General features: G+C 41.5%; 2 protein-coding genes across 3 annotated transcripts in view; both read left to right on the forward strand.

The window, feature by feature from the left end:
- The first annotated feature begins 1,112 nt into the window (after positions 1-1,112).
- tnfaip8l1 (tumor necrosis factor, alpha-induced protein 8-like 1) lies at positions 1,113-18,828 on the forward strand. Its single transcript, XM_030082716.1, has 3 exons — positions 1,113-1,531; positions 13,657-13,936; positions 16,415-18,828. The coding sequence occupies exons 2-3, from the start codon at positions 13,665-13,667 to the stop codon at positions 16,701-16,703; spliced, it is 561 nt and encodes a 186-aa protein (XP_029938576.1). The 5' UTR covers positions 1,113-1,531; positions 13,657-13,664; the 3' UTR covers positions 16,704-18,828.
- The window catches only part of LOC115381381 (uncharacterized), a 30,722-nt gene continuing 12,626 nt past the window's right edge, over positions 8,096-26,191 (forward strand). The window contains exons 1-2 of one of the 2 annotated variants that reach the window (XM_030082713.1): positions 8,096-8,106; positions 24,560-25,829. In XM_030082713.1, coding sequence (XP_029938573.1) covers positions 24,708-25,829 — 1,122 coding nt within the window. In that variant the 5' untranslated portion in view covers positions 8,096-8,106; positions 24,560-24,707. Of the gene's footprint in view, positions 8,107-24,118; positions 25,830-26,191 lie in introns of those variants that run through there. The other variant, XM_030082714.1, reaches the window with a different exon arrangement.

Raw genomic sequence — 26,191 nt, forward strand, 5'->3', positions numbered from 1 at the left:
ACAAGTTGCCAGTTCATTACAGTTCAAACACACGGAATGGCATTCAAACACAGGGGCAATTTAGGATTACCAATTAACCTCTCATGCATGATCTTGGAAGTAACATAGTTTGTGCACTGTGTTAACTTCATATTTAGGGTTTACCTCTACTTTGTTTTGGGGCAGTTCAGACTCAAAACTATAATACGTTAAATCAAAATCTGGATCATTGTTTGTGATTCTTGACAATCGCAGTAATTTAATGACTGAATGTACCTGCATATGTGTACCCATATACTATGACACCACACACTACCACCATCAACACCACAAGCATCTGAAAAAAGCTGAAGATGTCTTAAAAAGGAATTGCTTATCAGTAAAAGTTTTACTTTTTAGTGCATTTTCTTTTCTTAATCAAGCAGGGAACTACATTTGTTAATTTATACTATGTTACTTAAAGTAACACCCAGGAGAGAAGAAGGGCTTATAAACTTTTTGAATAACATTATGTGAAGATACAATCGGATATGTTTCCCCAAAAATCAAGACTAAAGAGAGTACTTTTGGTAGCGCGCATATTGGGTTTTTGCGCAGGTTTGTATGTTTTCACCTTGCGAACACACCACTCCAGTAGAGGACGCTGCAGATCAATGTCCCCGCTTTAGACGTCTCATTAATTGCTCTGATATAAAGGCCAGTATCTTTCAACAACTGGCTCAGTTACACAGTAAAATGATGTGGTGGCGTATTTCAAAGTATTTAAGGCTGCACATGCAAGGTGAAAGAATAAAAAAAAAAAAAAACAAGGAGTGATTTTGGGAATGCTTATTTCCTCTGTAAACGGTATAGTTTGAATTAGAGGAAAATACAAGGTGTTGTTGTTTAATCAGCATATGGGCATGTTGTTATAGGTATTGTGTAGGAAAGGCTTGTGGGGTAAGTGAAGCAGTCTGGCTTCATGTGTTTGGTCCATGTCAGAGAGGAGCTGCTCCCTCAGTTCCTGCTCATTGTTCCCTTCTCGCCGTTTCCTCTGGGAAACTTTCAGCCTTGAGACCTGGGACTGGACGAGGATAATTACTGGAAACCCTAATGGGGGCAGGGAAATGTGTTCTCTGTAAATGGCCTTTTCTTTTGGCCTGATTGGGCTGGACCACTCCCCTTGTTGCTCCTCCATTGGCCCAAGCCTACATCAATCTGTTTATTCCCATGAACCCTCAAATTTGAAACTTTTTTTTTTTTTTTTACGAGAAGGCGGAGGAGTGATCGGGTTACCACCAACTGTTGTAACCGAGCCGAGAGAAGAAAACACTCTTTCAATAATTTACACATCTGTGCTCGATACAGCAGCGGCGGCGGGGAGAGGACGTTTCTAGCAGCGGAGATCCCAACAAACTGCTGGACAAACTTACAAACAGAAAGGCAAGCATGCAGTGAAGCCGCTATTTCCTGCGCTGCCAGGATGAAGACTTGAGATATTCGCCCCAGATTAAAGTTAATCTCGCCGGCTGACCCGCTCCCGCGTCCCCCCACTGACGGATAGAGGAAGAAGGTGAGTTTTTAACAAACACAGATTACCCGCAAAGTTACAATCCGAGGCCGATTAATGTTACTGCTGAGCTGCCTGTTCGCCTGGACTCGGCGAGGAGTGTATTTGTAGCTCTCTCTCCCCCCCTCTCTCTCTCTCTCTCTCTCTCACTTTGTTTATCTGACATGTTTGAAATGGAGCCACGGTCAGTTCAGCCAGTGGAGCTGCTTCTCTAATCAAACTGATGGTTTATTATGTGATCATCAATACAGCGTGAGGAACCAGGGACTCACTGGTCTGTCAATTAGGAATAACTGTCTGCCTCCTGTAAAATGTTGTTAACGAGTATCGTGTAATTTTCTTCTTGTGGTTAAGTCATCACTACTAATAAGGTTAAATGGTCATTTGTGGAAATTGTAGAAGTTCACTTGTAGTCTAATTAAGTCATAAAGATGTGCTTTTAATATAATTTATGTTGATTTGGTGGGCAAGCCATTAAGGACTGCAGTGTAATTGCAATTATAAATAAAAACCCCGAATTCGTACAATTAACAAGGTAGAAACAGTGTAACAGTGACAGTAGGCAAAGACTGCAAGTGACAGTCCTGAGTAAGACAACTCAAACATTTTAAATTAGCCACCCTATCATAGTACAGCAGCACTCAACTCTACTGGAAGCAATATCTTTAAAAATTAACTGAGAGTTAAATGATGAAATCTGTGACAATTTCAAGCCAGACTGTTTCTGAATGTATTGCTGTTGTAGTGTCTGGCATTAAATCATACAACTGTATTTAATGGAGACTGCATGTGTGTGCTGTCAGTGTTTCTGGCAAGCTCTTGTGATGATAGTGTGAAGACTTTACCGGGATCCCTAGGGTGTAGAGGTACATTATTTTCTGTCAAAAGTAGATATATCAATATGGTTCCTGGTGCTCTGGCTGTGAGTTAAAGATGCTTCTGAATGTATTTATAACACTTCAAAAAAATGAGGAAAAGTCAAACATTTTTTGATTTGTTTTCTCCTAAAACTAACACGTATATATTTGGAACTATTTATAGGTTATATTTACGCTTTCTGTTTACTGTTCTGGCCCAGTTTGAGTTGAGATGAACCTTCACTGCATGAGGTCCTTGAACTGAAATGAGCTTGACACTCCTGCTTTGGAGCTTTAAAGTAACCATGTTGTGACAAACTGGATCATTGTGGCCTGCCACAGTCTCTGTACAGCTAAAAAACATTTTTTTGTGGAAACCTAACAAAAAGAGAAAACTCATCCAGGCAAGCGGCTTGTTGTGATACCAGTCGAAATGAAGTTGGCCAATTTACATCGTGATATTTTATTCATGGTGAATTTTTTTTTTTATACCAAAATCTTACCAGGCTTTGCAGAAAACACAGCGGAGAACAAAACTGATTCCCATCGCTACCACCTCCAAAACTCAGACTGAAAGAATGAGGACATATATGTTTAGCAAACAGTGATATGTTTTGTAGCAATTTGCCATGTTTACATTGTAAAGGTTCTCTCCATAACAAGGCTCAAGTGCAGATGAATAGCCTCACTGTGCAGTCAGGGCTCTGGCAGGTAGCAGCGCACATTATCATGCAGAGCTTCAGCAGACATGTCAAATGAATTATGGCCTTGGATCAGAACGTGGAGTTGCCTCTCTCCTTGCATTAGCTATGTCAGTTGTGAAATGATTTGGCGTTTTTTGAGCTGCACGCTTTCAGTTGCCAGGCTCTGTGTCTTTTTATGTGTTGTCCATGTTGATAGCAACAGCCACGCTGATGAGCATTAAATATCACAGGATAAGTGGAGCACTTAATGTGAAGAACTCCTGTGTGACTAATGAAAGAAATGGTTAAAAATTAAGTATATTTACCTGAAATAATTTTAAAAAATGCATTCGTTTCTGTAAATATTCCCTTGTAGGATTTTAGTATGCTGTCTGTTTGCAGATTATACTGTTTCATATTCTTCCAAAAAAACATATCTTGGGGTTTGAAAGTAATGACGACATTACCATAAAATTGAAGTTGTCTTCTTGGACTCATTGAAATTGTGAAGAGCTTTTGAAGCACAATTTAGCCGTGTCTCTTTTTGTCAAAGGACCCTCTCAGGAGTTAAAAAGAAAATATCAAGAAAATGCTCCCAACGCCAAAATCAACCCTTCAGAATCTGTGTACTCTGATCACCGATCTTGTAAACAATGTTGTGAAAATGATAATTCAGATAATTATGCAATTCTTCGTTGAAACTTTTAAAATTAGAGGGTCTTTCATCTTTGATGATAGTATAGAAATCACAAATCATTGCCATTAATGTCACATTATTTTAGGTTTTTCCAAGACCTGGTTTTTAACATGTATTTGTTTTTCCTCATTATTGACAGCTTTGTGCCACACAACAGATTTATCTTTGTTTCAGCACTATGTGATTTGGAACAACAATAAATAATATTATACAATACATGCCTGACAGGATTATCCTGAATGGCGTGAGCCTCATCTATGTCAGTGTATCTATACAGATCCCCTCCTCTGAGCGTCTTTTAGAAGAGGACAATACAGTCACGTTGCATGTCATTCCCCATGCAGTGTTATTAAGGGCAGAGCTTGAAATTGCAGCAGTAATCCTGGTGACAATGTTTTTCCTGCTGTGGTGAAGCCATGGTAACTCATTAATGAGACAAGAGAGGTGTTTGACCTTCTTTTACTAGGCTGCAAAGTTCATCTTAAAACACAGGTGGCCCCCAGAAACTCAGAGCACTCGGTGCATGTGTCTTCATCTGAAAGGGTAGAGATGTGTGACCAGCAAATACTGTTATTGTTTGGGAGCTGGGGGGGTGAGAGATGCTGTCTGTCGCTCAAGTTCCCTGTGAGTCCTCATGTTGGTTCCCTTTTGTTTTCTTTGATTGCCATCCCTGCCAGTTCTGCAGCCAAGCGTGCTGGCGTTTGCCTCTCCAGTAGCTACAGAGCAAATAAACGATGCTCTTTGGGCTTGAGGTGATGAAAATTAGTCATAATGTGCACTGCTCTCTTATGGTGGCTTTAATTAAAATGATTGAAGCCCAGATATCGGTCATGGCTGAGGCACTGGTTAGTGCTCTTTATGTCTTGCATTATTTGCTGTGCTGTTAAGATGCTAATGATAAATGTAAATAATATATGATTCGGCTGTGATGGTGGCAGTTAAAATGAAGTCACATGAGAGTGGACCATTGTTTTGATTCTTTATTATTCTTTCATATCTCACAGATGTGCGCTTTCAGATTAGCTCAGCTCCAACCATAAAACAACCATCCACTTATGCATTTTAATGTGAGAACAAATGTTGTCAGTGAGTGCTGTGCTGGCCCCCAGGCACTATAGCAGCTACTGTATTCCCAGCCTTATTACGCATGCGTAACGCTGAAAGATGCTCCTAAATTAATGCCCACGACTTACAGCAGCCATGCTTCACTAAATATCTGTCCTTTATCCCTGACCCACATCCTTGCCCCAACCTGTTGCACAACAGCAGTCTGCTCTTAGCCTGCAGTCTATTTTAATCCGAATCGGCAGGCTAAATTATTAATCCTCGATCCATTATATGCCAATGTGTTAATTATTAATTGTTCAGTGGGCTCTGGCAGATCTGAGAAAAACCGTTAAAAAAGAGTAGGATGGGGCATCGTTTCTTTGCAGAAGGCATTGATTGCCTCCTTTCTCGGCAGATCTGCACAACTCTTCACAGATGATGACTGTGTGGGAAGATGAAAAAGTGACAGCACATAACCATCATACAAAGACCCGCTACATCCAAAGCGTGCATGTTAATGTCCCTGTGTTTTGCCTCGGTTCTGCACACATTTATACAGATATGTGATGCCAGATCGGATGAAATAGATGAGCATGGACACTAACAGACCTATTACAAAGAATTGTACGGTGGCGTCATACAAATGTCATTACAAACAATGCTCTCTGCTCCGACTTTCTTATTATCAGCCAGTCCCTCCTTTGTCTCACTTTTCTCTTGAGATGTTGCGTAACAAACACTTCAAAACTTGATGAAAGATAAATTTGCAGCATTCACTCATGTTGAAATCCAACAGCAGAGTGGCTGCGGTAGTGCTGCTCATTTGAGTGGTTACTTGTCCTCTCATTTCACAAAGCACGGATGTACCTTATATAACCACCAGGATTGTCTATTGTATCTCAAAGTGGAGACAGATTATATCATGCAGCCGGAGAGAATCTGTAAAGGCAGAAGTTATTTGATTCATAGTTTCCCTAAAATTATTTGTAACGATGCCTTTAATGCTTCTGGTTGTGATGAAGAGGTAGTTTAACCTGCAGACCACAAATCAAATACATTATGTGCAGAGTTGTTTACACAGAACAGTTTAATCCGAACCAGTTCATCAGCCTTCGATTGTGAGTCTTACCAGGTTTGTTTGGCTCAGTCAGATATAACTGTTACTGCTCGAGTAGAGGATTTTTGTAGTATTCTCTCTGTCATCATGAGCTATGATTGTTTTCCTTATTAATACCAATTCTATTATTTTTAAATGTCTTATTTGACATATTGGCATGTTTTTTGTTTGGTTTTTTTTTTTTTGAGTTTTAAGGTTTAGTCTTGTGTTCTTGGTATTTCATTGGATGGTCAACAGGAGCAGGAAACAGCATGAGAGAGGAGATGGGGAGGGGCAGACATATGGTAAAGGTCACTGGCTGGACTCAAACTGAGCTTGTCTCAGTTACTCTGTATGTGTGTCAGACCTCTAGGTCACCAAGTATATGCTTTTGAAAATATGAAAGACTAAAACCAGGAAAGAATCTTTTGAAGATAAGTACAATTCAACAAATTGTATAAGCAACCAAAAAAATGGATTAATATTCAAAGTACTATGGAAAAGTGACGTTAGAACAGACATTATTGCTGTTTCTAATGTGTGTCCCAGGATTGTTGTATGATTCATGTCCATTCAGTGATCACTTGCATCCTGAAACAGTGAAGACTTTCTCTCCCGATCGAGTTGTCTTTTTCAGGGTCGCAGTGCCCCAATCCATGTGACTAGTGATCCCTGAAGAGCATAAAAGTCGTGACATTTTCTGCTGCCATCAACCAATCACTTGTAAAATGAAGTGTCATGGAAAGTTCCTCAGCCCCTGCCAAAGCATTTTTAGAAAGTTGTGGTGGCCAAGCGCCGTGGAAACACATTCGTCATTGGTTTTCTTTCTTTATGCTGGCTGTTATCAGCATCCACCTAGCTGTCTAGATTGGCAGCAGGTATTACAGCTGTTATTTTTTTATGTTGTGACCTCCTCAGGAGACTTGATGGCACAGATTAGTGTGGGTGGTAGCTGCAGGTATATCCAATTTCCATCCTTTTCTCACCTGTCACACCCAGGCATTAGTTTAACTGACAGGTGAGTCCAGTCAATGCTCAGGTTGCATCCTGGAAGCTGCTCGATGCTATGCTATTGGAAAACCAATGCCACACTTGTTTCGTGTTGGATTTAACCGAAACGTAAGCGACTATAAAGCAAATACACATATCTATAAGCATTTGTACGACAAATGCATCTAATAATACTGTGACTTTAGACACAATAGAAAAAAATGTAATAGCAGTAAATAGTGTTTGATGTAATCAAAACTAAAAGAATGATAATATTATTAATCCAAGACCACTGTGGAACACTAGTGGTGAGCATTCTCACCTTGAGTAGTTAGCTTGAATATCCCTGATTTTAGAGTGTTTGTCTGTGGCGTTTGCATGTTCTTATGTGCATGTTTTCTCCAGATGCTCTTTTTTTTCCCCCAAAACAATGCCTTTGAGGTTGTTTGAAAATTCCCCAAGGTGTGTGAATGTGTTGGAGTGTGTGACTGTCTCCCTGTGTTTGGTCTGTAATGAACCGGGAACCTATGCAGGCTGTACTCAACCTTCATCCAGCTGGGAATGGCTCCCGGGCTGTTCGACCGTCAGTCGGATAAATTATTCAGCATCAAACTAGCGTTTTCTCTTGCTTTATCATTTTTAAACTTTCTTTGATTTATGAATTTGGAAAGGTGTAAATCTCATATTATTCGACTAATTGTTCTATGCATCAGCGATATATTTTCAAAGACTGGATTCGGTTGTCTTTTACTGTGATTTAGACAAAACAATTGGCCTGAGATTGTCTTCTCAGTCTTGTTCTGAAAAATATTTTCTTGTGCTGTTTTCTGTTTGGGTTTGAAAATGACATGGTTTTCTACTCTATGCTCTCAATCTCTGATTGTTTTTTTTTTTTAGTGCAGACTTGACTTGGGAGCACTGTTTGCAAGATTTTTCTGTTTGGAACTTAACTATTTTGGAAAATTGGCTTTCGGCCTAAATTGGCTTGAGAAAATGGGTACGAATACTGAATCTGTTTGTTTAATATCACGAAGTACTGTCAGAAATCACTCTGTACAACAGTTTCAACAGAAGAAAGTGATTTTCTGAGAGACATTCTGTGAGTGCTGGAGTTCAGCAATGAGACATTGCAGCGTCGACATTATTTTGCTGTTTTGGTTGTGTATGTCAGGTAACTGTATAAATTAATAGTGATTCAGAGGTGTGCTGTTGGATAACAATCATTTTTAATTCAGCTACAAAACTATTTTTTGGTGGAAACAAAAAAAGCAAATTTCATTTTGTGTTACAAATGTATGAAACTAATAACATAGTCGAGGTCATGTTACCATGAATAATAGCTGCTGATAATCAGTACAACAACAAAACCTGGAGTTTGATATTATTATTATTATTATTTTTTTTTTTTATTCTTTGTGAGGCCTCTGATTAGGATAATTTTACTGTTAAAGCAGTAACCAAGCTGATTGATGGCTGTTCAGAAAGAGGGCTAGAAAGACTTCAGGTACATCAAGGAGTCCATCAAGGTTCAAGGTTTTAGGCCCATTTTTGATGGACTAAACACACGAACTGCCTCTGTGACTTTTTTCATTGCAGGGTTTATCGATATGCTGACGACACTAACATTTACCGCTCACAAGGATAACAGTACTCGAGTAAAAATGCTCAACATTAAGTAAGACAAACATGTTGAGATACATATAAGTATAGATCTAATTTTGAAATCATAAGAGCCAGAGTAACTAATTAAATTGATCTAGTTCCAGTAGAGGCTACTTGTACTTTTTTTTTAATATTTCAAGAAAGCAAGGATACATTTAGTTTGATATTATTTAAATGGAAAGTTGGATTTATAGATTGATGGCTTGATGTAGTTCTGCAATTACTGAATATCGACATGATCATTGATTATTTACTGAATTGAATATTCACTTTTTTGAACCTAAAACTCTTGAAAAAAAGAAGTTTTTTTTCCCCAGAAAATTAAGTTACCAGCTAAAGTGTCTCATTTTGTCTCAACCAGCAGTTTATTACAAAAAGATGTTAATTTTATTCACAAAGTTACATAGTGTCAAAAAAATCCATAAATTATTCACAGCCAGGATAGGATAATTTGATCAGTTGAAGCAGTGCTCAAACAATAAAACAATTTAAATGGTTGTGTAGATATGGAAGATTTTGCTGCATTTCTTTTGGTACTTTCTAGACTAATTGCCGAAGCAGTCATTGGTTTGATATATAGTTGAAATGAGCATTTATTGGGCTTCACAACCTAGATTATAGAAACCACGTCAAGATTTTGTGTTTCCTACAGCCCTTGATATTTGCATTCATCCTAAAGATCACAATAGTGATATTGAAAACAAACAAACGAAAACTAAAAGAAAGCCAAAGCCAGAAGAATTTGGCATCTCACTTAGTCCCTTTTTCCCAAATGAATACAAAAAGCTTTTGGCAGTTTCCCCAATGCAGGCATCAGCATTACCTGCCCTGAACCTCAAACAGCCAAAGCAAATTCAGTCTAGATTGTAAAGTGTCTTCCTATAGGTTTGTGTGACCCAGCTTCAGTAATCCTCAGTGGAGTACAGAAGATGACAGTACGGTTATTTTTTGTCACCGCAGCCTCCTTTTTGCCACGATCCCTGAGTCAGATTGTCCCACAGGCTTGTCAAGGCTGTCTACACCTGCAGGAGGGTGAGAGTATCCCAGGGATCGTTACCCAGGGTTCCTTAGTGTCACTGGCGTGGGGTCCAGTTTCATTTCCATGCGTCATCTTTTCTGAGCTGAACTTGCATCTCTTTGTGAGTGTGTGTGTGTGTGTGTGTGTGTGTGTGTGTGTGTGTGTGTGTGTGTGTGTGTGTGTGTGTGTGTGTGTGTGTGTGTGTGTGTGTGTGTGTGTGTGTGTGTGTGTGTGTGTGTGCCAGCTTGTTCTCAGCGGCTGTATGGGTTTCTAGCTTGTTTAACTGCTGTAATTATAAGTGCTGAGCTCTTGGCTGCTGCAATCTGTCTTTGTTTTAATTTTGTTTCTGCTGTGCAGTAAGCCAGCCTGTGTGTGTGTGTGTGTGTGTGTGTGTGTGTGTGTGTGTGTGTGTGTGTGTGTGTGTGTGTGTGTGTGTGTGTGTGTGTGTGTGTGTGTGTGTGTGTGTGTGTGTGTGCGCACTTGATCTCTGCGTGCACTAATGATGATGAGGCTTGTGTGTTTTGCCACAAAACTCTGCAGAATTTGCTGCTGTCAAGACTTGTTCTGCGATAAATTTGTTAAAATCTTGTCTCTCTCAACACAAAGAGACGCTGTGTCATGGTTGGCCAGCCTGTCCCTGGGCGCCACACTTCACAGGCCATTTAGATTTGCTACTAGCCACTTAAATGCTGCAAAGTCACTGGGAAAAAAAAAAAGAAAAGATCTGATTCAGAAACCTTTTCATCAGTCTCTGTTTGTCTCCGGAGAGTATGTTTTTATGAAGCCTTTAGTTTTTCTTGCCTTAGGGAGACAGAACGGGAAACCGAGAGCCAGAGTGAGGATATCCTCCATCCTTAAGATAAGAGTGCCGAGGGTCTGTTCTGTCACTCTTGATTCATGAGTGAAACAACACGACAATTCAGCCTGTTTGAACTGTTTGTACACACGGGTATGAAAGGCAAACATACCATCCTTTCTCATTATTTTACCTCCTCCTCGTCCCGCTCTTTTTCCTCTTGCTCGTCGGCAGTCCACGCTGAGTTGACAGCTATGATCACTCCGGTCTCCAGCAAGAGTGGAATTTAATGGGCACGATGAAATCACCCTCCAATTTGAGAAAGAGGTCTGCCCATTATCCATTCACACATTTTCTTTAGCTCTTGCGAATTCATCAGCAAGGGCACAGAGAGGAAAAGGCAGGAGGTAACGGCAGATTTGCTCTCAGTGTTTTGCTAAATGAGTCTTATCTGGAGGGTAACCATTGTGATTAAAGAATCACAAAAGTCCAGAGTGCCTGTTTTCTGGTGCCACTCACATCAAAATAAACAGATTTTTTTTTCTTCAGTCTGATCATTTGTGTCTTTCCCCTTGTTATCCATTTCACACACATTGCATCAGAGGAGGATTTTCTGTAACAAGCACAACTTGGCGAGTTTGGAGCTACAGCCATGGTGAAACGGTTGATGGGGATCTGCCTGTGATCCTTGATCAGCGCAGCAAGAGAGGCCCGATGTCCGGCACCTGCAGTTGGAGACGCTGAAAACTTGTTTCAGCACGAGACAGTGTATAAATGACCTCTCATTCAACACATTTCCCTGATGTTTCAGGATTGATGCATAACACACCTCTGCTCTCATTCCTCTCCGTCATTCTGCCTCTGTCTTTGCTCAGCCTCTCCTCTCTGGGAAGCATCCTGCTGACACTCTCTCCAAGGAGTCTTATTGATATTCTTAGAGAGGCATTGCAGTGAGAAGAGGAGAGAGAGAATGGGAGCAATGAAAGTCACACACTTCAGCAGCAAATACACTGCCGTCTTGTACCAACAACCACAAGTCGCCCAGCAGGAATGTGCCACCACTCATTTTGTCTGATGCACTCATTTCATCTGTATTTCTCCAGGTTTCATTAGTCTCCATCACGTGGATAAGCAATTAGCCGGTCATACAAATTACACTTAATCTTTAGGGTTTACTTCCTTTGGAGACATATTGCATAATGTGCGCGAGGCGCTTCTACTTAAATGTAATTACTTTGTCTCTTTGCAGAAGCAGAAGACTATTAGCCTGCATTTACCACATTAGGTGATTTATCGAGGAAATAACATCTGACAGTTGAATTTGCTTTTTTTATTTTTCCCCTGAGGTAAAGAGGTGTTTCTCTTATTTGTGTGCGTGTTTTTCCTCACCTCCCCAAAGCTCCCAACGCTGGCGGGGAAACATGTGAAATGTTGTTTTTGCCAGCAGAACTCATCCAGTTCCTGTTTTGGTCATAATACTGACATGTTTTTTGTTTGTATATGTTGACTCAGATGTTTTTTCTTTGGACAAACAGATCAGTTTATCAGTGTTTCACCTTTTGACTCAGGACCTCTGACCACACAGAGCAAATCCACTGAAGATGTCACTTCCAATATTCAAAGAGTGCACCTTTTTTAATAGTATTTGATGTTTTGTTGAAAAATAGTTTCATCAAAATAATAAACTGCAGTGGAGTGAAGTGATATTAAGGGTAATTTTTAGCTCCATGAAACATTTCTACTCAATATTTTTTTCTGTCTTTGGGGGAAAAAAAACACCTTTTTATTGGATCATGAATTATAAGCTGCTTGAAGTGCCCTTAAGGACAATCACTAAATCAAGTCTGGTCTTTTTCTGACACTGCAATGTGACAGAAAAGGTAATTTAATGTCAGTTTTCAGATGTGGTAATAACCAGTCTCACCAGGTTAGCGTTTGCTAATTATCAACAATTTGACCAGTTGACAGTGCTACATGAGATGTTGATGGAAACTGCAATTTAACCTCAAAGTGAGCAATCCCTCAGATGATTCTACAGAAAAGCTAATCTCCTCACCGTTGTCTCTAGCCAGCTTGTGGAATTGCTGCATTTGCATTTGCTATGTGTTTGTTAAATACCATGTCATGTATTTGTATTTTAATGCATCTAAATATGTGACCTTGACCTTCGTGGTAATGGTAATTTTCTGATACACTAAGTGCTTCTATTCTCTTCTACTTCATGTTTTTCCAATAATTTCATAAGCAAGTCTCTCAGAAAGTGGCAAATATATTTTTTGAAATTGTAACTCATAACACACACACCCATACACACACACACACACACACACACACACACACCCCACTCCACCCCCACCCTTCACCCTATTCATTCCTCTGCTCTCGAGTTGCAAAGCAGTTGCAGGAAACAGCTTTTTATTGCCTGTTTACACTTTCACAGGTAACCCTTGGAGGTCTGCGAAGGCTAGAAAGGGAGTGCGCGGAAAAATAGATTGATTAAATTTTTTGGGGGGGTGTGTAATAATTTCAAATGCTGAAGAATTGACCTGCTGAACACATTGAGATGCACCGGCTGAAATGATGTTGTACGCCGCTGACTAGCTTCATTTGATGGGAGTGTGTGGATTCCGACGACCTCCGTGACCCCCACTATTTATGAGTTTCTATCATGGATGCAGACTTTCTCTGAGTCACCCCACTTGGCGTGCAAACACACTCTCAGAAACACCATCACACATAAATCAAGCCACACGTGCGGTGAATGAGCTGGCACCGTCTGTCTCTTTCTCACTTTCACACCTTATTTTCTGAATGCATTCAGCTGATGAAACGTGCAGATTACATTTCCTACTTTGCGTGGTGGTGCTGTAAGTGATTTTACTCCTACACGCGCAATCACACATTCTCCTCTAACTACCTTGTAGGCTCCAAGCCAGGGTGCTGCTGGGTCTAATTTGACAGCTGCCATGGCTCATTATCCGATGAAGGGGACAGTTCTTTGCCCTGCAGTTTAAATAGTATTAGTGTAGATGTTACGTGCGGTAACCTCACACATTGCGGGCTTCCAGGGTAATGTGTCTCTTTTTGCTTTTGAGCTAAAAACCTTCTCTCCTTTCATTTCTAATTTTACATCTAATGTAGTGTAGCAGCAAGCAAGCACATCATTTTGAAAGGCCTTTCTTGGGAGAGAAAAAAAAAATCTTCTGTCAAATATAATCATTTAACTCTACTTATTTTTCTCCCTTTGTACGCTCACTTTCTCTCTCTCTCATCTTGATCCAGAATTGAGCATGGACTCCTTCAGCACCAAGAGTTTAGCCTTGCAGGCACAGAAGAAGCTGATGAGCAAGATGGCCACGAAGAGTGTGGCCAACCTCTTCATTGACGACACCAGCAGTGAAGTGCTGGACGAGCTGTACCGCGTCACCAAGGAGTACACCAGCAATCGCAAGGAGTCCCAGAAGATCATCAAGAACCTAATCAAGATGGTGGTGAAGCTGGGAGTGCTGTACAGAAACAACCAGTTCAGCAGCGAGGAGCTGATGCTGGTGGACAACTTCAGGTAGGTCAGGAGAATCAGAGGAATAATTATTTCTTTGTTGGCCAGCCTGTCGTGAGAAGAAGCTGCCCTCATGTACATGAAGTAAAGAACGGCTGCCAAGATGAAATAAGCTAAAATTAAAAGTAGCTTTTCTTTCTTTCTTTAATAGAATATATTTCAGTGAACAATTGATGGGCACAGACATGATTATTGTAAAGTGAAGCTAATTTAATGTCTGGAAAATTACATTCCACTTCAAAACAGTAGAAAAAGAAGTACAAAATATCTGTGACCAAAATTGAACAGACCTGATATTAAAGTGTCATTTTAAATACTTTTTTTATAACAGTATTGACTTTAACTGTTTTTGTTTTTTCTTAAAAGACATCTTTCTTCTCCCTCTATTTTAAGCCAGTTGCTTAGACAAGCTAACCTGTTCATGTTTTCAGGGTTCATGGCGGCAGCTCTCATGTTTGTTACTCTGTGACCAGCAAGTGAGAAGAGCCTGCCATATGGGGCAGAAGTGGCAGGGCGTTCAAACTCTGAGCCGTGTTTCGGATTAACTGGTTTCCCTATTAACTGCTGACCGACTTCCTCAAGCGACGTCAGAAACAGCAGATGTTTAAAAAAAAAAATCACACAAAATGTACAAAACTTGATTTTGAAGGCAGTTAAATGGCTTTCTCCAGGACAGCTTTGAATCTCTGTTCATTTTTTTTCCCAACGTCTGCTGGTACTACAATATTTGAAAACCATCAGGTAGTTTTTCTCAATGAAATCTACTTTCCGTCAGTTATAGGCATGAGCTGAGCTTTGACGTCTGCATCAGTGTACCAGGAAGTCATGCACTCAAAAATGTTTGGAAGTTTCGAAATGCAAACTGCGATCAAATGTGTTACATTTTTAACGCATTATTTTCTACTGATTAATCAATCGTAATCAACACCTGAAAGTCTCAATCCTAGTTGTTTAACCTTCAGGCTGTCCAGTGTGCATGCTTTGTTGGCCATTGCTATGACGAGACATTTTCTCTCACAAAGATTAAGTTGCAGCAATTTTATGCCGTTATTAGATTTGAATACGACTGAAAGAATTATGTTTGGCCATGGCACTAGTGTATGCCAGGTCCACTAAGCTATACTTGACAATCCTGCACAATTCTGCACTTGTGTGTCCTACACTGTCTTTTGCAATACAATTTCAAACTGTATTACAACTCTGCTGTGATAAATTGTCCCACAAATAGACTAAGCTAGGTCTGACTGAACCGTACAAGGCTTGACTAGTGTGGACTGAACCATTCTATGAAGTCTAGATTGAACATCATAGCGCTATGCTGCTTCCATTGAAGTGTGTCTGAATATGAGTGAGTGTGACTAATGGTATCGAGTGCATTCAGACTGCTGGAACAGTAAAAATGCACAATATAAGTGAAGTCGGTTCATACCAGACTGAAAGTGCAAAAAACAAATTGGGATGAGCCTCAGTGTTAGGAGAAAAATAGGCACCGTTCAGATCTGGATAAAAATAAGCTTTTCTGCTATGATACATGTTTGAGGCGAATATCCACTATTTGAAATCACAGAGTAATTTCCTGTTTTCCTCAGCCTGTCTGTTAATTTTTCACTCTGATGGAAAGCTTTTTAGTACTTTAAACACAAGCCTAATCAGCTCCTGGCTTCTGCCTCACATCCAACATGTACACACTCTTGTGCAAAAATCAAATGAATGTATTACCCAAAATTGTTCCTTTTAAAGGCTCTTAAATGAAGAGTTTGCTGCATCCTATTATAAATGAAGCATTGCGTTGGTTCAAGCGGGGCTCTGAAGTTATGCTCATGTTGTCTAATTGGCAGCAGCTGTTTGCATCATGTTTCTCTGTGATTACGCTCACACAAACACTGATTTTTTGCTGCAGGTTTCTCCTCTACCCCATGTTGTATTTTGTATCCTTAATTTACTTAGCTCTATTGTTCATATATGTCATTATCGGTGGAGATTAACTCTCACGGCAGAATCCTCATCACTGCTTCAATTTAGATTATAAACGCTCAGTTATGGACATTATTATTGTGTTGGTTAAATCTATGTAAGGAGAGGGTTTTTTTGGGGGTTTTTTTTATTAGGATGGGACAAATGTTTAACAACTGGGCTTGGATGCAACTTGAATTTAAAACTGCACTTCAAGCACATTTTGTATGCTGATTGAAACAAATTAGGGGAATTGACTTTTAGCTTATATATATATATATATATATATTTTTTTTTCCACTGAATAAATAAGTCCAAATTAGTTCAGAGGCCCATGAAGCTGATAGAAGTGCACAGTGTGGAGAATTGGTGATAATATTAACGTGGAGATGTGTCTCTGACAACACTCTTCAGTCGTGGGGGTTTCTGAAGAAAATCATAGCGCAGCAGTTTTTATTTTTACTTACTTCTGCTGCTCTGGTCAGAATTAGAAACTGACAGCCTCTCTGCTCCCTTCTCGGCTCACAGGAAAAAAGTCCACACTCTGGCCATGACGGCGGTCAGCTTCCACCAGATCGAGTTCACCTTCGACCGGCGCGTCATGAGCGCGCTTTTGAACGAGTGCCGTGAACTGCTGCACCAGGCCATCAAACGCCACCTGACAGCCAAGAGTCACTCTCGAGTTAACCACGTCTTCAATCACTTTGCTGACTGTGACTTCCTGGCTGCTCTGTACGGGCCCTCCGAGGTTTATCGTGCTCACCTGCAGAGGATCTGTAACGGGGTCAACAAGATGCTTGATGAGGGGAACCTCTGACCTCTATGCGCCTCGTCATCAGGCGTGTTTACCTCGAGTCGCCCTTGGTGTACCCGCATGCAGGATGTCTTTTTTTTGAAAGATGACAATCGTGAGCCTTTTTCCTTTATCTTGTGTTTATTGTTTGTGTGCCTTTCAAGCATTACTGTAACACTGAACGTCTCTCGGCTAGTTAGTCCAAAGTGTGTGCCTTCTCCAGCCTTACTTTTTGTGACACCACAGCTATTAACTCCAGCTGAATGTAAAACTTCATGCTCTTATCAGTTTATGCAGGTGTAAGAGCCTTGACAACTGTGCCTTGAAAAACATATTCCTTATTCCAAGGGCTTACCTTCCCTCTCCCTTATGAAAAGACATAATTCCTGGCATAGGCCTTCAGTTATATCTCTACTAGGTGCCTAATGGACAAACATTGTGCTGGGTGTCCCAGAAAAAGAAAGTGAATATCCTTGGATTTGAAGAAGTTACTCTTTTTTTCTTTTTTTTTTCTAAAAGTAGTATTGCACTCAATCCTGAACAAGCGCTGTACTGTACTTTCCTGCAGTCGTGAACTCTTGTGAAGCATCACAGCTGAATAATCCTGCTTAGCCTGCATTTTAAAGCTCCAAACATCATGCACTGAACGGTTTGGTAGAGAAGCCGGGCTTCTGTTTGGACCTATAAACCCAGTTTTGTTTCTAATAGTCTTGTTTATAGCCACCACAACAAAGATGAGGTATTTGGGTCATAGGGGGACCATAAACGTGAAGGAATTTGATTGTGCTGTGCATTGTTGATTGTCTCTGTGCTGACTCCAACGTCTCACTGGCCGTGCGGCACAGTCAGGCACCAGCTGCAGAGGTTGCTTCTGTGTTTTTTGGGGTTTTTTTTTTTTTTACCAGAAGGGAATTAAGCATGAACACAGTCGGACCACTTGTCCTTATAGGTGTCGGAGTACAGGGTCAACTGTGCTTCGGATTTATTGCCCTTGCTTCAGGTTTAACCTAAAAGCACTAAAACTCCGGTTCATATTCTGACTGATCTGGACTAAAAAGGACTCCCCTTGAGCAGTGAGATGAAAGGCTGGACGAAAAACTGCTGCTCCACATCTATGAAAAGGACCAGGCAGGGTATAGAGATTAGAGCACAGACAAACACAGCACCTGATTCTACTTTCCCTCTGCAATTATAGCTCCCCACTCTGGGCTGGTATAATGGCCTGAAGCTCGCCTGTCGAGCAGCCACTCCATTTCGCTACACAGCAGTCTCATGTAATGTGATGGAGATAACCATCTCTGTTTGCGCAATGCAAGTCTTTTAATAGAGTGAAAGATGTTATTTCTTCCCTATAAAGGAGCATAGTTACTACTATCCCACTCTAACCTCACATAATAGCCGTCTTTCCTTTTTGTCTGTTTTTGTATCACTGAGGTTGTCTGGGAGATTGTTTTGTTCTGCGTCCTCATTTTGTATTCTCTGTGTGTGTTTGTGTGTGTACCTGTGAGAGAATTTGAAATTGAGCCGTGTAATAAGTGCTGTGCTTTCCCAGATAGGATTGCTGAAACTTTAACTTCTTCCACAGCAGCTCTGCCAAAGAAAAAAAAAAAAGGACTGATGTTACTCAAAATACAGTCTTTCTCTTGAGGAACACTTCACATAATGATATGCACTTGATAATTATAACACTGCTCTCTGTGATAATGAAGACAAAGATGGTGGTCATTGTGGATTGAGTACCTTCTTTTTAATTCTTAGATAGCTTCCCTGAGTGTACTTTCATTTTTCAGATCCATTTGACTCTCAGCACATCATTTACGGAAGCTTTGAAGTAAATCCTTTCAAAACAATTGACTTTAATTGTCTTTCAGTTCCATTTTCTCCAATCTGTCCACATCTCAGGGTTAGTTTAAATCCCCCCCTACTTTAAAACCCACAACATACTAAAAACCACAAACTCTTGCAAAAGCCTCACTTATTTTTTACTAAAGCTCTTGAATGAAACGTACTTTCCATGTTGTATTTTTACTATTGAGAATTGTGAAATGTTTTCATTGTCATCCGTGTACATACAGTATGATTGTATTTGTGACCCCTCTTTATCTAGACACAATAAAGACAATTCAAATGACTTTTGAAAAAATGAATACATTTCTTGTCTTCTTTCCATGTCCTTAATCATGCACTGTGTCCTGCCATCATTGCGGTGGATGTTCAAATTCTACGGCCAGATCAAGAGGGTAATCTCACTACGTCTGACCTGAATTCAGCCAAATCCTTTCCTCTTGCTCCCGGTATTGTTAGGAAAATATAAAAGCAAACACGAACCCATCAGACTGACAAACAATTCAAGTTTAGGTCATGTTTTTCCACTTCCTGCAAGCCCACGCCTCGGTCAAAGGTAGAACAGGAAATGAGTAAGATGGAAAGACTGCTTCTCATTTTGGAAGTTCAACTATTCAACACAGCTGCAGTTTAATTTCAAGTGTACTACAAGTAGCTCTCTGTGAATTCAGTTGCAGTATGATCTGCCATTGACTTTGCTACTTGTCAGACTTTGGAATGGTAATTTGGCCTGTAGCACGTCTGCCGATCCTCCCTGCAGCACTCTTGAAAGGCCACTGAAGTACCAAGTGCCCATTTATCCTCTAATATGGTCATTATCTCGACATGAATTTGTGTGTCTGTGTGTGTGGACTTACCCTTGAATTCAAAGCACTGTTGTGACTGAAGTCAAATGCAAGTGCACCTTATTTTCTCTCCGTACGATCTCATTTTCCTATTGGACCTAATAATGACATCTGCATAAACCCGAATGATCACTTTCTGCCTGACCTCTTTTGAAGAGGAGATTATTTAAACAATATTTGTTGGAATGTAAAAGTTAAGCAGAAGCTGAATTTGCTTATTTCCCTCCCTTCAGTTTGAGCGTCTTGCTTAAACACTTTGAAAATTAAAATTTCTAAATTACAGTCACGACTTGATTATCAGTGGATGTGAATGAGGGTTCTAATAAATTTTGTAGAGGCTGGCTTCCACTGGGGCACAATTATCATTTCTACATAATAAAGTGACTAAGAAAGAGCTGGCCTGCATCCTAAGAAGGGAGCTGAAAAGATGGAGCACGCAGTGGATCTGTTACGCTTTCCACTCATGTTCAAGTAGAGATTACCGACTCGTAATTTATGGCGTTAATTCTTTACCTGAATGAAACAAAGTTGAACTGAGCTGCCAGAGCCCACCTCTCTCCCTAGGATCAAAACTAAATAACATATGATTTTCATGTCCGGCTGCGCACACGTACGACTCTGTGAGGAAGGACAAACTGATCCGGTTGTTCACGGTCCATCCCTGCAAGGATACAGGCAGTTAGTTTTGGCATAACACTGCAGTGTCTGGCTGCATGTCAATATCGGCACAAACACTCTAATGTTTGAGTTCTGGGTGGTGCAACAAAACAAACCACAGGGCATTGTGTTCAAACAGCAGGTAGTGGTCTGCACTGGTACATCAACACACAGTAATATTTCTAGGTTTTGTTTTAACATCAAGGCCAAAGAAAAAGAAAAAAAGCCTTTTAGGCCCGATGGGAGAGAAGGACTGGGACTGCAGTCAAAAGATGAGTGGCACTAAAGACGGTATTGTAAAGTGATTCAATTGCCTATTGCTGTGATGCTCAGTTTATTGTATATGTCTTTTTAAAAGAAGAAACAGCAGAGAAATATGTATTTCCTGATTTATGCTCTGGCACAAAGTAAAATCGGGTCTATATTTCTAGCAGCAGATATCGGAAGCAGTGACAAGAGAATGGCTGACTTAATATAGCTGAGGTTACATCCAGTATGTAAAACATTTTGTCACATTTTGAATTAGACACAGCATTGTCTGTTTTTGTCCCTCATCTCTATGGAAATCCATGTGTCAAGGCCAACATCTCAATCTAACAATTGCATCCACACTCTCTGAATCTTATTACAGCGTCTGCACTGTGGTGAAGGAGTATCCCCCCTTTTACATAAGGCCTTTGCTGACCTTTAGCGCACTTACAAATTTTTTCTCAACACCAATCTCATGTAGGTTAGCCAGCAGAGCAGAGCAGAGTGAGCGCTGCTTGTTATGTATTACTTTGCTTTTGTAGTCCTTCCACATCGTTACTCATCCAGTATGCTTAAAGGTGCTCTCCCCCTCTGGCAAGCACAGCTATGACAGTCAGCTTGGAAGTTAGAAGTCTTTCAAAACTCCTTTTTTTTCTTCCTCTCTTTCTCCCCTTTTCTCTGCCTCCCTTTCACTCTTTCTTGGTGTCCCCACGTCTCTCTCTTCCTTTCTCGCTGGAGTCCTCAGAGAGCACCTGACTGACGTGTTGTTCAAGGATGAAAAGCACGGTGGAGGGGAATCCAAAAGCAAACAACACAAAAATATACATGAGAGGATGGGAAAGACACTGCTGCAAACACACACGCAGATGCACACGCACAGGCAGAACTGTGCGCCGAACCCCTCAGGATTATCACTAGCACAATGCTGGACACTTCAGGGAAGACAGCATCTGCTCACTTCCATATTTAATACGGCAAAAAGGAACACTGCGTTCTCAAGAAACTTATCATTTCCACTCTGAGTAAATACAGATTCAAATACAGTCGTGTGAGTGCACACAATCCTCCCTAGACTGCACTTTTTTGCTGTCCAGGTGGCTGTAGAAAGTTCTCAAGTGCCCCGAGGCATTCACACTGTGACTAAAAGCCATTTTGCACAGGGATTTTGACAGACATGGGGCCTTTGCTTTTCAAAGCACTGCTTTTACATCTGTCTTTTCCACCTCGTTATGTAAGCTTTTCATTTGTGCACTCTATCTCTCTTTTTCTCTCTCAGCGTTGAAAATATTCAACCAGGAAACGGCATCTCCAGTGACAGTAAAGCTTAGCAAACACACACGTGCACCTGAGGCATCCCAGCACACGCGCTCGGCTGCCTATCGATGGGCAGCCAGCCTGTTACAGTACTGAAAACAAGAGAAGGAACACAACAGGAGCCAGTGGACAAGGTTACAAGGAGGCCATATGCTGTCTGTCTCCCAGCTGCACCCAACAGATTTATGACAGTGACAAAAAGACCTCCTGCTGAACAGTGCAGGAGGAGGACAAGGCAAGGAACACTGGAAATAAAAATGTATCCCAGCAACTTCTCTTCTATTTTTGTCCTTCAATCAGTCACACACATATTCAGCATATCAATTCATGGACAAGTGAAGGAAACCATACTCCAGGAGCTGGCCAGCCAGCTTTAAATGGAGACCAACTGTGACAGCTGCTTATTATTCCGCATTGACTTTAAAATGAGCAGTGATTGTGTATTTCACTGCCATGTTATTTATGGTCCCTACAAAGTGGGCGGCTGATTGGAGGGAAACTGAGACTTTTAAGGGACATCAATTCACAGTTCACACAGAACCACACAAAGAATTACTGAAATTTATAAACTTTTCTTTTAGATTGACTTCTCTGCCTCCTGATTGGACAAATAAATAAATAAACATGTCTTCTCTGTGCTGTAAAAACTTCAAAAAAGCAAAAATATTAACCCTCTTTTCATATCATGTGACACACTATCTGTTTAGATTTACCAATTCTCAGCTGGATTGATTTAGCTAAGAAAAACAGGGCATTAATCTCTGAAGATTTTTGGAAATGCACAAATTTGGAGATGGATGATTTTCACCTGAGCGGTGACCTACATCTTTTCTAACTAGCATCAGCTCATCTCCACTCATGGAACGTCTGACACTTTCAACCCATCAAAAGAAATGGCACATCTCTGTCTCATGCAGGATCACCAAGGTGCATTGCAGAACTCGCAAATTAATCTGCAATTTACAAATGACAATCTGTGAGACAACATGGTGGCAGCATTTACAACCTGCCTGGATCTTGTGCTGGCAAATTACTTTTGTGAAACAAGCCCTGGGTTTGTGCCACTATCTGAAATCACTGAAGATATGATTTTGCTTCTTTTATGTGTGTATAAATGTATGATGAGTGTGTGTCTTGGTATTTCTTCTCTTTGATTTCGAGGACATTGTCCTTACTTCTTTATTTTCTCTTCAAATATGGTACCAGCTTGAATTAATTGAAAATAAAATTCAGTTTGAAATTCATATTATGCATGCACTCACATAAAGACATGTATGCTGCAGTTACCGGTAATCTTTTCAATATAAAAGCTATCTCCTGCTGTTACACAGAAGCACATAGAGTGGTGTGTAGCAGCATGTCATGTGAAACAAGAAGCTCTAAAGGATTAATAGCAGCTGCTATTACTTCCTCTCTTTATTGTTTTTTTTGTTTTTTTTTTTTTTTTTTATCCAGCCTAATGGTCATTACAAGCTGACAGCAGTCTGTCGACATGTTGGCAAGAATCTTCTTAGCCTGCAGATTACGCCAAGCCCTTGACTATCTTCTTTATCTCTTCTGTGTACCTGTGTAGTGAAATATGTCAGTGAATGAAGTCATATTTTACCAGGGCACTACCAGAGGAGTAGATTGCTGTGCTGACTAACAGAATGACAGATGCTTTGAGTGCTTCACTGCTGAGTGACAGCAAACTGTTGTGTGGCTCTGCTTCCGTCTTTTCATTTTAGATGCTGCCAGGGAGGGAGGTACCCATCTATGTAGCCGCAGTTGAATGAAAAGGCACCTAGGAGGCATCTCTGAGCTTGTCAGACACAAGAAATCTAATCCAGACAGCCAAGAATTGGAATCTAAATGAGAAAACCGAAAATAGCAGTTGTCTCTGCATAATTTGAACAAATGGAAGTTGGATGTGTGGCAGAAAATAACAACAAGAAAACAACTGGGATGTAACGTGACACTATTTCCTGACAGTTACAATAAGCTGGGGAGAGCTGTGCCACTGGCAGGCTGCTGTTTCTAGCAGGGCAGCTTATAGTTTCTGTCAAACTGGTGCTGATCTCTGATCCTGTAGGTCGCAATTATGTGCCCCCCTACTATTCCTCCTTCATCCCTTCCTGCTGCCAGGCTGCCATCCTCCCTTCTCTCCTTTAAACCCCCTCTGGTGTCCTAAGCAGCATTTAATTGTGAAGGGCTGAGCCCGGGAAGGAGTAATCAGATGAGAAGGGAGGCAGGGGGAATCACGTGGGTATACACTTGCTAACGGGGGGATTAATAATACTGAAGTCTTGATTGAACTTCTGCTGCTCTCCCTGGTAAATTGGAGGTGGGGCATGGGGGTGGGGGTGGGGGTGGGGGTAGGGGTGGGGGTACGGTGGGGGTTGAGTAACACAGAAGAGAGGAAAAAGGAACAGAGAGGCAAAGACAGAGGACGAAGAGGGCTTTCTCAGATGAGAGCAGAGAGTCGCACGGAGAGAAGAGAGAGATTGGGAGAGAAGAGGGAAATAGAAAAAGGGAGTTAGAGCAGTGAGAGGGAGTGGGAGGAAGAAAGAGCGAGGATAGGAGGCAGCGCAGCGCAGTGCAGGGGGGAGAGAGAGAGAGAGAGAGAGAGAGAGGCAGGGAGAGAGAGAGAGAGATGTAGAGACAGGAAGCCTCCACTGCTACTGAGCCAGTGAGACGCAGGCAGGCAGAGAGAGAAGACTGAGAGAGAGGGGCCCTCGGCATCTCTAAGGCCAGTCCAAAGCGGCAGTCAAGGGCTCAAGAGCACTACAACAGAGAGATCAGTGGGAGGAGAAGCAGAGACGGAGGGGAAAGGGAAGAGAAGAGGGAAAAGGCAGGGTGATAAAATCAGAAACAGGCTTCAGCAGGAAAAGGAGAGTGGGTGGGTGGGACCAATTCCAAGGAGGGGAAAAGCAGATAAAAGTTTTAGAGACAGAGTAGAAGGGGAGGAGGAAAAGGGGGAAGGAAACTGAGCATCAGATCAGATAAAGCCAGTGTTAATGGGAAAGGTAGGAGGAGATTCATGGAAGAAGAGGAGGAAACTCTCTGCATCTCAGGAGTCCTCCTGTTCCTATCCTGCTACTTCTTCATTCTGTGAGCTGGTTGGACATCATCCATCACTATGTTCTCTGACAGTGGGGCTCCAGCACCAGGGGAGCAGAAAGGCTTCAAGCCCCACACTCCCCACTTCATTCCGTGGCTGCGCAATAGTTTGAAAGCCCATCACAGCAGTGACCTGGGGCTCAACGGACCGTACAAATCCAACTCGGAGGCCCGCAACAGCCTGACCCCACTGGAGAGAGCCAAGGGGATCAGTTTCTTCTCTATCCAAGGAAAGGACCGGGCAAAGAAGGGAGAACTTCGGTGCAATGGTGTGGGGATGACGAGGATGCTGCCAGTAGTGCTGAGGGGGCACCACATCCTGCCAGGGACTTTGGGTAAGCAGAAGGAAGACAGTGCTGCCAGGTGGAATCAGAATAAAGAACTGGACTCAGACCCCAGCACACAAACCAGCCTGGGAGATGGGCCACAGGGTCCTAGTGACAGCTCCTACGCTGCCGAGGACAACCACACCTTTATTAGGAACCACAGCACCCACCTGAGCCTGCATCAGCCGAAAAGTGATGGGACTAATTCCTCAGTCAGGAAGTACGGGCCCCTTGTGGGTCCCACTCCTGCCCCTGTTCCTGCTCTGCTGGACAAGGAGCCAAACTGTAAGGTGCCTGTTGTGATGTGTATGGAGGACAGGAGCGGAAAGGTGTGGGATTATGCCAGCCATACAACCTACCACCAGAGAGACCTCCATTCATCGAGCTGGCTGAGTTCAGACACTCAGGGACTAATAGAAAGGCAGCATGGATTTAGCTCCAGCTTCAGCTATATCAATAAACACAGCAGGAACTCCCAGAGTCAGAGAGACCTGACTGCACTGAGGGAGCCACCTGTGGAGGCTCTCAATGGGCCCCTGAGCAGAGTCATTTTCTCCACAGAGGTTCCTCACAGGGGTCTGGGCTGTACAACGACCCTTCGAGGCCCCAGGAAACCCAGACCGAGCTCAGAGCGGATCACCATTCAAGGTCAGAACCAGACGTGGGTCCAGCAGAGACCTGTCAGTGAGGGAGACTCACAGAGTAAAAATGCCAGCTGCACCAGGAAAGTGGTTCGAAACCAAATCAAACGAGTGGTGGACAACCTGGAGCAGGTTCTCAAAGCACTGAGAGATGTTCACGAAGAAATGAGAGAGGTAACGTTCTTTCTTTCTGTTGATTCTGTAACAATTGCATAAATAAACAAAGAAAATGTTGTTTGTTGTATCAAACTAAGTCATTTTGCTCATTTATTCATTACATTTTTCTTTAGGATTGAACAGCTAAAAAAAAGAAAAAACAACTTTGTCTTAAGGGTAGAAAAGTTACTGAAGTCACTGCATACTCTCACACTCATTTAGACATTGCCCCATGCAGGAAATGTTCATGTTTATGCAAAGAAAAAAACCTTCAGGGCTTGTGCACTTATAGATAACAAGCCAGACTACAAATGCACATCCTCAGCAGAATTTCACATGCATTAAAAGTCAGCAGCAGGGTTGCGTGAATACAAGACAAT

Source organism: Salarias fasciatus, chromosome 23, assembly GCF_902148845.1.
Source record: "Salarias fasciatus chromosome 23, fSalaFa1.1, whole genome shotgun sequence".
In the NCBI taxonomy this organism is placed as follows: domain Eukaryota; kingdom Metazoa; phylum Chordata; class Actinopteri; order Blenniiformes; family Blenniidae; genus Salarias; species Salarias fasciatus.

Excerpts from the sequence above, each read along its gene's own strand:
- tnfaip8l1 (XM_030082716.1), top strand. The coding sequence starts at position 13,665 with ATGGACTCCTTCAGCACCAAGAGTTTAGCCTTGCAGGCACAGAAGAAG. Across the intron at positions 13,937-16,414 it reads ATGCTGGTGGACAACTTCAG|GAAAAAAGTCCACACTCTGG; the intron begins GTAGGTCAGGAG and ends CTCGGCTCACAG.